Genomic DNA, 12,775 nt, shown 5'->3' on the forward strand with positions numbered 1-12,775 from the left:
CCCTGCTCCCTGTTGAAATGAAGATAGAAATATAGCATTAACAAAGGAGGCATCTGGGAGGGAGGAGAGGGGTGTGACATAGAAAACTAGTTGTATTTCATCCAGATTTTTAACTGTCCATCTTTCTTCCTGTTCTCCTTATTTGGTGTCTGAGGGACCCTCAATGCCTACAGCTTTCTGGCCATATAGTCTTCTCTCTTCTCTTTCTTCTTCTAACCCTCTTTTCTTCCCCTCTTTCATGGTTCACTGGTTCTAGTCACTGTGGTCACAAACATTTAGTAAATATAGAAGAAGCCAAAGCACAAGGCTGCTCATGGTAAGAAGAGCTCTTAGGCATATCACCTGACCTGGATGGAACCAGAAGGTAAACTCCAGAAAAGAATGCCTTTTCTTCTTGTCTACTTTCAAAGATTCAAAAAGGACTCACCCCATATAGACCACAGCATCCATGTGAACTTCTCTTTTTTGTTTTGATCCTCATGGATATTTGATGAGTCAAAAGGTCCAATTTTTGCATCTTGAAGGAAAGTGAGGCTCAGAGATCAAGACTCATTTCCCCTGAGTCATACACACCTAAGAGGTAGGCAACCCTTGAGTTCCTTTGTATCATCTCAGGTGCCTTTTCTATCTTCAAGTGCTGATTCACATCCAACATGTCTAGTCCGAAACCTCCACTGTGACTGTTATCTTTTTATACATGAGTTATTAGGATCTGCCCTTTGATCTGGAGAATCTGTTCTGGGTGAGAGTAGGATCAATGGTATAATGGTGTAACTTCATCTACCTTAGACAAAGTCTAGAATTGATCAGCATCCAGAGAGAAAAATCCCATCCTATACACCCCCCACCCCACACACACATCCCAACCACCATAACACACACTACACACTTAAAGTCCTGTAGGATTCTGGGTAGCTCCAGGGCTGCTCAGTATAGGAATGGAGTGACCAGGTCAGCTTTTCTCTGACCTGCTTCTGATTATGGAATTCCACCTGCTTTTAGAGTATCCAGGAGAGGAACCTTTTACTTTCAGGGCTTTTCTATGCATCACTTTCGCCAGTTAGGCAAACTCCATAGCACAGGTGACAATAAACTGATGTGGTACTGCCACCTAGTGACTGCCCTTGGCCTCTGAGACTCAAATTGCCAGCTTGCAGTCATCCATTATTGGAAAATTCAGGTGGGAGTTCCCAGAATTAGGACCCATCCTGACTAATACAGACCCACCTTCTCTGCCAGCCTTAGAGCCTGCCACATGGCAGATGTAGACTGCGCCCATGGCAAGTGTGAACTATGCTATTCATTTTAGTAAACGTGACTTTAGGCAAGGAAATTCTTCAGCTTGGCAAAACATTACCGCCTCTCTAGGAGAGTTCACTTCCACTGGAGGATCTTACAGTACATAACACTCATATAGATGAAGGCTGCCCAGGAAAGTCAAAACAAGTACAGTTAGGAAATAAGGGAAGAAAGGAACGGAGAGAATCTTGGTTGAGAAATGTCCATTGGTTATTGTTAAAATATCCTTCTGGCATTTGCTATTCCTATAAATGCTGAGAATGCATTTCCCCACAGGCTTTTATGACAGATTCCAGGCTATCCAGTTTTACTGATTTGCAGGTGTGTTTTCATTGTATATAGTTTCTTGAGATTTTACTATAGATTCCTTACTGGCCTTTAAGGTGGCCCCTCACCTTCTACCCTCCTCTGAGAACACAGCCCTGTGCCACCATACTTGACTTTTCAAGTCTACTGATATGAAGCTTGATATAAACATTTCTGGTCCCCTTACTAGAGGACCAGGTAGTGTCTGAATATACCCTATGAATTTTTTTGTTTTATTTGGTTGGTTGGTTGGTTGGTTGGTTGGTTGGTTGGTTGATTTGGGGACAGATTGGAGTCAGGAATATTCCCTATTCATGAACCATACCCACTCTACAAACTGTTCCTACTTGACCTTGGAATAACCTATTGAGTATTTGCATGTAAATTTTTTCCTTTGTGTTATTTTGCTTTTTTTTTTTAGCTTAGAAACAAATCCATTTTAAATATGAACATAAACTATTTTGACTTAAGATAGGCATTCAATTTTTAAATAATATCCCTAGAATATCAACTGAATAATATCAGGATTTGTTTTATTTAGAGTTAGGCCAGAAAGTTTTTCAAACAGACACCGGCTTTCATAGCAGTCCCTATGGCATGTGAATTGCTAAAACAACACATTTCACAGCCTAACCTGAAATCAGATGTTTGCATTTAGGAAAGAATAAGTCTCTTATAGCTTCTTTTGAGCTAGTCCTATCTGCTATTATAATGTATCATTTACAAATGACTTCTATTTACTTCAGTACAATTAGAAAATGATACCGATTTATTTTCATTTCGTAAAGCGTGCGTATGCATTGTACTGAATTTCCTTTCAAAATCTTAAAAGAGGGCATCAGTTCGGCTGGGTCTGAGATCTACTGCTTAAATGGTCTTTTCAGCCCAGAGAAGAATTTCAAGATGAAAATACAGACCTCAGGGTCTTTCATCTTCACTTTTAGGAAACAAATTCATTCCCATGACCTGAGAAGTAAGTTCTCTCTAAGAGCTGTGCAGATTTCCCTAGTTACCTTAGTCAAAGAGAATCTGAAGGATAACGTGTCTTTTCTCTCTTCTAATAGGATGTTAATGTGCTCCCATCCTTGTGAATGAAGTTTCTTTAAATAGTCAAATAACTATAATTGTATGTGTATCTATGTGTATGTATGTATGTATGTGGTTCTGTGTGTGTGTGTGTGTGTTTGTGTGTGTGTGCGCACGTGTTCAGATCTAAGACTGTTACTGACAGAGGAGACATTGCTGATGTCACTTCTAGCATAAATGAATGCTAGACTCATGAAACATATTTGTCATCTTTTCACAGAAACATAAGGGGACTTAGTCAGTCTTGAAAACCTGTGCATGCTCTGTCATCCTCCTCTTTTCTCTCAGGAATGTCGAGCTTTATTTTAAGCTCAGCTCAGTTTATTTGCTCAGAACATATCCACTGATGGCATCTACCCAAAAGCAAATCTTTTATATCCAAAGTACGAATGAAACTCTTGTAGACCATAGTTGAGAGAAATCATAGATGAGAGAGACAGAAAGAGCGGAGGAGTAGAGACAGAGAGACAAAGACACTCAGACACACACACACAGAGAGAAAGAGAGAGAGAGAGAGAGAGAGAGAGAGAGAGAGAGAGAGAGAGAGAGAGAGAGATTTCCTAAATCAAAAGAGATGAAAAATTTCCAAATGTATAAAGTCAAAGGATCAAAATAAAATGAAGATAACTTAGGATCAATAAAGATTTGCATAATTTAGGAAAATTTGTACTGGTCCAGTTCTAACATTAAGTTGGGATTTAGAAGTAGCCTTATGCTGTCTCTTTGTGGACTTTTGTTACCTTTGGTCTCTGGGATCCTCAGGGTCCTAAAGCCTTATGCTTTAGACTCAGCGATGCTCAGAAGAGAGGAATGAGAGGCAGGTCATGGATTACAGCCTCTAGTCATTCCCAGCTCAGAAATAACTTCCTGAGAACTGTTTCCAAGGTTGTTTCCTGTTACCTATCATTACAGCATTTATACTTCAGAGTACCCTCAGGCTTTAGTAAACATTTTTGCATTGGCTGGATTTTATGTTTTAACTCGGATGTAAACTGATTGCAGGCATTTGTCACAGTGTCACACATCCGTGCTGTTATCTTCCATGACTTCTATATTTTTCCCTCAGTATCTCTTTATAGTAGGTGTTTATATTTATTAGATTTCCTATCCCCTTATTACCCAAAATCAGGTTTTTGCAAACACAGATTCTGATTCATCTATGCATTCTCTGTGTCTCTAAAAGTGCCTTTATACATGGCAATATTCAGTATTTGATTGAATAGGACTAGCTAAATAATACCTAAAATCTCCTGGAAGCTTAAAAGAAAATCTATCCATATGTCATAGCCCCACCTTGGGAGAGTTGGATGTAGTTAGTTGAGGGGTAATGGACAGTGTTTTCTTAATGGTTCCGAGCTCACTCTGATGGAAGTACTAATGAACATCCTTGACAGAGCAATAGAAATGCTTTGTGTTCTTTCTTCTGTCTGGGACATTGGCTCTCAGCTCCCTATCTTTCTTTGACTGTTTTGCATTCTTATATGTCTGGATTAGTTGTGCCACCTATTCTATATGATTTTACTGTAAATGGAAACCACATGTACAAGCTACAGCTTGGAAGCATTTGTGGATATTCATCTCACATCTCTGACTCTGCACCTGGAATCATGGACTTTCAGATTTGTTGCTGACAGTCAGGTTTGCCACCACTTGACTTATAGTGAAAGACTTATGTCTGATAGTCTCATGATTCACCATGATATTTGACAGACTCATAGACATATCTTACCTCCTGAGGGAGTTACCATATACAGGTTCTGTGACTATTCAATGTGCAAGCCAAGCAGAATGAACCTGGACTCTAACTACTCAGTTCTTTGTCCACCTAGATGATCCCTTCTTCTGCACTGCAACACCAGAAGACAAAGATTTCTTTCTCCAACACATATATAATAGTTAAAATATAAGTAGAAATAATAATTTTTAGGGTTTAGTTTTCTTTCCTTTTTTTAATTTGTTTACAATTTTTTAATTTTTTAATTTCTCATTGCCTGGTATTTGCATTTTGCCATGATATCCTTTGGCTTGGTTGTTTATTATTATTGTTATTATTATGTTTAAATTTTTTTCTTAAAAAAATTTTTTTTTAGAGAAAATGCTTTTTGAAGAATTTACAGTATTCTTATGGAAAGGCCATTGCTGAATGCTAAATCTCCACTCCTGGAAATGTGTGTGTGTGTGTGTGTATGTGTTTCTCTTTGTCTTCTAGCAGCTTTGCATCAGTTTGCAATGGAATTATGCTATGGCTGTGATTATATTGTACTTTAAATTGTCCCCCACCCCAACTGTATCACTACCATGCTTCCTTAGAGCAGTCTATGATGTAGCTTCAGAAGTTAAGACCACCTATCCATGTCTACGTTGCCTCAAGTTCCTGCTGTTTTCTCCCTCTCCTGTTCCCATTTACCTCTTCTATTTTGCCTGTACTTTTTCTTCAGAAAGCATAAAATATGTGCCAGCTATTGTTCATTTATATTTGAGAGGGGGATTTGGAGGCCAGCTGGAAGCTCTGTTTAGAAGAAAAGGGTATTCATCTAGTAAGACTTGGCAAAGGGTGAAAGCGGGTGTTTCTTAGTATGAATATATTATCTTTGTTTTTTCTTTGAGGCTGTCCCATTTCTCAATAAAAAAAAAATCTTTCTCTATTATCAACTTCTCATACTATGGTCAGGGATAGGGAATGAAGGAAAATAAGAATGGATGCTACCAGTTTATTTAAATACCTGAAGTCCCAATCTTTACCAGTTCTAAGCATTTCTTCTGCCCTTCTCTGGACCCTGAGTCTCTGATTCTCCATTCTGTACTGAAAGAATGTACTTTCTTGGTTCTGTTGTCTGGGAGGGCCAAGAAGAACAGTCACCTGTGGCTCCATCTGTCACTCCTTATCACTCCTTCAGTTATCAGTTTTGTACCTTACCCAGGCATTGTGTGCTTAGTATCTGTGTAACTGGAGATACTTGGCCCTTTATATTTAATGTGATTGGGGATATACTTGGGTAACTGTGCTTTCGAGCTCTGTGCACTCGATTTATCTCATCTGTTCTCTACCCTCTACCGTCTCTTTCTATCTTCTTTGGAATCTGTGTTATTTCTTCTCACATTTTTTGTTGAGCCATCAGTTTTTCTTTGGCTTGTTACTATAATGCTTCTTTTGTAGAATATATAATGTCTGTAAGTGGAAGTCTATTATGTCTAGATTAGCAGTTTTGTCTCCTCTCAATATTCTGTCATGTCCTATAGTCTATCTTCAATTGATGGCTCTGAATCAACTTCTATACATGGTTCCCATTTCTTCAGCTTCAGGTAGTTTTGCATGAAGGCATGTACTTCTTACTGGGAGAATCAAGGAGACTCTCTGCAGATCTCTTCTCTTCTACAGATCTCCCTCCTTTGGTTTTTAGCCCTGTAAAACTTTAGCCTCCTTAGAATCCAACTGTGCTATTCATATTCAACTCAGGGAGGCCTGTGAGCTCTGCCTGTTCTCCTTCCTGACTTACAGTCTGTAGACTATCTGTGGGCTATCTGTGGGCATTAAAGTAAAACAAGTATGCAGTTCATTTTGATTGTTCAGCATCTCTCCAGAATCTTTCTGTTCTTGATGGATGGTCAATATCTTGTTATGCATTATTTCAAATTTTACTAGATTTGTAAATGTTTGTTCATAATAAAGTTTAAATATAATAACCCATTGTTCCATTGTGGCTGAAAACAGGACACATTTTCATTCATTTTGAAGTTTCCTTCTTCTCTCTGGTGCCTCCTTTGCTTTCTTCTGGTTGCTCAAAGTTTATGTCTTTTTATTGGGTTGCCATAATTACAATGTTATTTCAGGAAAGAAATGGTTTTAGAAAAGAAATTATTTATCACATGCATTCAATCTCTGTAATGTTTTTCATGATTTAACCAAGTCTGAATTTTGTGGCCAGAACTGACATTTGAAATACTTTTGTCATTACTAATATTAATAAAATGCTTAATAGAGGGACATTCATGGAAATAGTTTGTCAGCTCTTAACATCCATGATGGAATTATTTTTTGCTATCGTAAAGATAAATTGTGCATAAGCCTTGGGATATAACATTACAAATACAATTCATGTTGACTGATGAGCAGCAATCCTTTCTCTCTATTTGTTGAATCTGGGTATGCCTATGAAAACCTACCACATGGCCCAGGAAAGCATAACAAATTTAACATTGCCTTATTAGCCAATGAGCACCAACCTCCCTCTGAAACTTTGCCAGAACTAGACAATAGTGCAATCAAATAAGACCCAGTATTAGTCTTCAAATTCTTTATTATTTTTATTTTAAAGACAGTATGGATGAGCACAGTATATATATTACATGTCTTGTAATTCATATGGACATTTATTAAAAGCTGTTAGAGGTATAGCAGAATGCTGAGAGAAACAGTACAAGCCTACAGTACCATACTGACCAGGACATAGTTTGGAGAAGGGGAACTGTGAAAAGGTAGCTAGCCTTTGCCTTGCAGTGCTAAGGGCCAGCGGGAGTGCTGGGCAGGGCCAGCCTATGCCTTAGTGAAAGTAACCCTGGGTGAATTTGAGCAAATGCTCAGTTTAACATCAAGCAGTCATGTCTGTTAAGCAGTGCTAGACACAGTCAGCGGTGAATGAAGAGATGAATAAGGCATAGGAACTAAAAGAGGAAGCTCTTTTCAGACCTGAAAGCTGTTTAAATCTACAAAGCTCAAGGTGCCGGCAGTGTAGGCTGCAGTGCAAGTGTCTTTTGCTGGAACTCTGGATGTCCCTATCTTAAAAGGTTGACTATTATTTAGTATATCTTTTATTAAATTAGCACCCCTGCTGGACAGAGACTGCCTCTACCACGTGAGAGGTTTCTTCACGTCTTTCTAAGACAGGTTTTCTTGCAACCAAGCGTGGAGTTCTCTCACTAGTCTGTGAAGTGATCTAGTATAAGAAAAGTTTACATGTCTCTATAGTCTTAAATTATATGCATTAATCAGTGATGGTGCTGTGACTTTGGCATGGATCCAAAAGCTGAGGATGGTCTAAGTGATGGTGTCACCATGTTGATGCCTCTAATAGAATATTTGGGTTTGAGTTGCTAGGAAAGAAATCAGGTGATTATTCTAATAGTGTCTAATTTGGTCCTTAATTACCTCACTTTGACTATTCACAACTGAGCCTGTCTAAATATAACATAAACACTAGTATGAGAGGTTTTTTTCCCCTTCTCTGAGCTGCTTTCAGAGTTTTATTTCATAAGCAAAAAAAAAAAAAAAAGATAATTTTTGGAATCCCAGGCTATAAAATCTCAACTTCTAAAAGCATAGCTGTTTCTAATTAGACCTTCCACTATGGGTTTATGGTCTCTGACACAGTGTAAGGCACACAGCATTTTATAAGTGTCTGCTAATGATACAGTGGTATCAGTCTGAGTGTCTGGCACAGGGACGAAGAAGGAGGAGACTAACTGTACTTTCAAGATGTTTCATGGTCAAAGGTGAAGATACTGTGGAAGAGCAAGCTGAATATTTCTAGTGAGTGCTTCAAGTTCCCTTTGGAGGTCAAGTACCACACCACATCTTGAAAACCAAATACAAAGTGCTGAAGGAAGAGCGGATGTCCACACCCACACCAAGGCTGTAGTTTCCTCATAGGCAGTAAGGAGATAAGCATTCCCAGGGACCCCAAGTTGTCGTAGCAAATCTAAAACTCTTCTTTGCAGTTAGGTGTTCCTCTGCCTAAGGAAAAAACCACATGCCTAGCAAATAAGTATTCTGGTACTTGCAGTGGTGGTATAGAAGACATTCAAAGTCAAGATTTCACTTAACATGGGGCTGAGACTAGACAGTGAAACAGTCTAGGACACAACTGTTGATATAAGGAGAGTTAACAGTATGATGGTCTAGGTTGTAAAATATTACATGCTAAACGGGGGCACTGCTGAGACCCTACTGAGAACAAAATTAATTAATAATAATTAATTAAATTATTATTACATTAATGTAAAAAATTAATGTATTTTATGGGGCTTGTGGGAGATTAGAGATCTGACAAATCATGCTTTGTTAAGAAGTTTTCATTTCACAAATAAAATTTCAAGAGAAAATGAACTCTGCCCCCTCCTCCCTCCTGTGCAGCCCACAGCACAGGTAGAGTAACATATTCCCCAAACAAGGATGTCAGGGAGTACTCACTAACGCACCTTGATACCATGAATGCGGTATAAGCCAAAGCTGACTTCCTTATGTTTTGAAACACAATACCCTTAGGTGAAAACTGTTCAGCTAAGCCCAGCACTAACCACAGTCTTATACTTCTTCTGTGCATTTTGCTCATTATGTTACCACCATAATTGGTGAAAATATACATATTGGTCTCCATGGCATGCTAGAAATGCCTTCTGGACTCTCTTTAATAAGGAAAGCCTCTGGGACATCATGGAAACGAGCATCTACATGGCACAGTCGATATTTCTACCTCATCTTTTTCTTAGGGCAGTACAGTAGTTGTCCTCATTGTTCCTGATGCTGGCGTTCTGATCAAACCAACCTGTCACCTTGTTTAATACAAGTAACAGGAAACAGTACCTTGACTTCTCTGTATTTAGAAGGCACAGCAGGAAATGATGCCAGTGAAGGACTCTCAGCTAATGTCTAAGAGGGAAGTAAGAACAGGTGGTCCTTAGTGGCAAGTGGGTCAAAAGCAAAGAGCTCTGTTGGTGACCACAGGTCAAGTTTAAATGCTGTAGAAACCAAAGAGGGCCACTTGGCCCTGGAACATTCCAGATATGATTCATAGCAGACTCTTCCAGGGCTGATAATCGATGTGGCCTGATAATTATATGTCTGAGTGTCAGACAGCTTGTACATGTTTCAACATAAATGTATTGAGACATTTAGTACATTTAGGACAATGAGTACAACAAGGGAGTAAACATAGTCCCAGGAAAGGACACAGCGTGACTCTTATTACTACACATGCAGCATGGGATTGAGACAGGGCACATTGTCACAAAGGTTGGGCACATAAGCACATGGAATGCTAAGACTCTGTCTACAGAGGTACATGTATGTGTGCATGTATGACAGCTTACAGCAGTGAGAATGTTGGTTTTCATTCTGTAAATTATTCATTCTGGTTATTTTTAAGTGACAGTGGTTTCTTGACTTTATTTTGTAATACCTCAATACATCTAAAGAGAAGAGTTTACAAACAATATAATGAATTCATCAAATCAACAAAATCTTTCTTAGCTGCTGTACTGGAGGGTGGTTATAAACCCTGTCTCTACTTGCTGTTTTCCAGGTACCATGATCAACAGGATGTCACTAGCAACTTCCTTGGAGCAATGTGGTTGATATCAATAACTTTTCTCTCCATTGGTTATGGTGACATGGTACCTAACACATACTGTGGGAAAGGAGTCTGCTTGCTTACTGGAATCATGGTGAGTGTCTTTTCCCCTTCCATCTCTTTTATTTATGCTTAAGAAGAGACCCAAAGCACTCCACATGTATAAGTGATTGTCAGTTACTGATTTGCTCGTAAAAACAAGTTTTGAAATATTTTGACTGCTTAAAGACCTATTTTATGTTATATAATATTACATTTTCTGTTAATGAATGTTGGTTGGATGAAAGACATGGGTTTTGGAGCTACTGGGGAATACATCAAAACAAAACACAAGCTGGTCCTGCCCTGCTTCCCTGGACCCTCCAGCAAAAACTTATGTTTTTAAAATAATTGACAAATGATTGTTAATTACACCTGAGTACATATAGGAAGAAGTGAATCTCAAGTTGTTTAGGAAACTAAGGAATGAGAATAGATCCTTATCAGATGAATTACCTGTAGGGAATTGACTTTTAAGATGAAGTGAAACTTCTGGGTAAATGACCAGGAATTGGGAACATTCTGTCTAAAAGCTTCAAGATAAAGACTGCAGTACATCTGAATAAAGTGAGTGGACAGGAGTGATGAGGGACATGCACAGTTGGGAATAGGGATTTCAGGACACTGAGGGGAGGTTTGATGTAATGGTGAATGATGCAGGATCTTTTCCCAGGGGGCCTAGCAAACTTGGGTATGTTATTTGCCCCTCTTCCACTGTTGTGTAGCCTGAACTGTATATACGCCATTCATTTTGTTATATGAAAACTAGGAAAACATTATGTCCTTGAGAAAGATAGGTAAGGCTGCCACACCTCTTTAGCCAAAGAACTGGTGGAGACCAGAGGAAAGGTAAAGTTAGCTTTAAATGAAATAAACATCTTCCTCATAGGGGAAAGAATGGTACACAGATCATGAAAATTGGCCACTCTAGCTTTGATTTCCTTGAAGACTGATTGAAGATTAAGGCAAAGTAAGAGTGAGCATGTAGCTTTGAATATGGTCATTATGTTCTGCCTTTTGGGCTTACTGTACATATATTGTGGCAGGAAAAGCCCTATTGGACAAGACCTCAACTCAGAAACCTGCAGTCAAATGCCAATTTGCTCTTCTCAATGGAGCATCCCTTGTGGCAGATTGTGTGGTGACCATTTGACCCAGTAAGATAGCAGAGAAGTCATGGGCACAAAAACTCAGTGTGTACCCTAAAGGGGAGAATGTCAAGTCAACATCTTTACACTGGCCACACACAGGAGAGAATACCATCTGGCCTTTTTAGGTCCACCCAGATAGGAGTCACTTACTGCATCTGCTAAGGAAGATTGCCCTAAAAATTTTAGTTACCTAAAAGGACTGAGAACCTGAGCACCAGGAAAATGGGGGCATGTTTCTGCCCTGGGTAGAACTGAACAGAGATAAGGAAGTCAGCCATACCAATTTAAAGACAACAGTATTATCAGGATGATCATCAAGCCCAAATTATAAGAATTATAATTTAGAGCCATAATTTAGCATTGTTTCCTTGTAAAATAAAAACATATCTTTGTAAATTTAGTCAACTTGACTTTTTTCATTATACCTGTTATAGCTCATTAAATGTTTGATTTTTAGAATATCTCCCATTTTTCGCTCAAATAATAGTATTTTGCTATATAGCATAAAACTTTGGGAAATAAAATGTATAGAAGTATATTTTTAGAAGGTCCCATAACAACCCCACAAGGGACATTAACAATGCTATTTATAAAAACAGAAATGGTAACTACAGTCTTACTTCAGTCGTTCTCAAGATCAACTTGCTAGGTGTTCCTTTTGTGGCAAGAGGTATCCATTTTATTACTAAATGAGGGGTGACTGAGGGACTCATATACCTTTGTTGCAGATACAAATTTGACTTTAACCTTTCTTGGGCACAGGCACCTTGGGATACATCTGTCTTCTCTTAATATCGCTTTGTGTCTAATATCTCCAGAACTGCCTCTTCAAAGTCTTGTCTGACTGCACAGAATCTTTTGTTCGCCTCCTTCAACTGCTTCCTTGATTGGGTTTCACTACTGATCTTTGATTTGGAAAGAATGTTCTAAGCATCCTTTAATCTATACAGACAAAAAAGACCTATAATGAAACAAATGTACATGACTTCCATTCTTGCTCTACAAGCTCACACAATAACAATAGTCCATTCTGAAACTCAGGGGCTCCATTCTCTCTCCCAAGTAAGAGCAGATTGTTTAACTGATCTAATTAAAGACTGTTTACTTGCATCCATAGAGAAATCCACAAATGCTTGAGTAGCCTTTGTAGAAGTGTTTTGGAACAGTGCAGTGGCTCTCCCTTGAGAACAATAGTGTCAGGCTACTGGGCAGTCTTTGGGGTAAGTGTCTTAAGAAGTGGATTATACCCTCTGTAAATTCCTTAGAGACTCAGAGCAATGCTTCAGGAGAATGTCTGAGTGGGCTTTGCAAAAGAATATGACATTACACAAGGCTAGTTTCTTGAAGATGAAGTATGTTTGACAAATTTTGCTTGACTTTCTTTTCATTACAGAAAGTATGATAACTTGTAAATACTTAGCCCTAGATATTTTCTCATTTCACTATTTATTTGCCTATTCTTTGGATCTTTATAGACTATAGTTATGTAAACTATGTATTGACAGATTTCCCTTGAATGTCTTGGCTCTAGTCTTTTAATAAATTGCG

General features: G+C 38.6%; 1 protein-coding gene across 1 annotated transcript in view; it reads left to right on the forward strand.

Moving 5' to 3' along the window:
* Positions 1-12,775, forward strand: part of Kcnn2 (potassium calcium-activated channel subfamily N member 2) — a 132,937-nt gene that overhangs the window by 89,449 nt on the left and 30,713 nt on the right. The window contains exon 4 of the mRNA XM_028777191.1: positions 9,990-10,131. Within this exon, the coding sequence (XP_028633024.1) occupies positions 9,990-10,131 (142 nt within the window). The remainder of the gene's footprint in view (positions 1-9,989; positions 10,132-12,775) is intronic.

The sequence above is a fragment of the Grammomys surdaster genome, unplaced genomic scaffold, assembly GCF_004785775.1.
Source record: "Grammomys surdaster isolate TR1022 unplaced genomic scaffold, NIH_TR_1.0 278, whole genome shotgun sequence".
NCBI lineage: Eukaryota > Metazoa > Chordata > Mammalia > Rodentia > Muridae > Grammomys > Grammomys surdaster.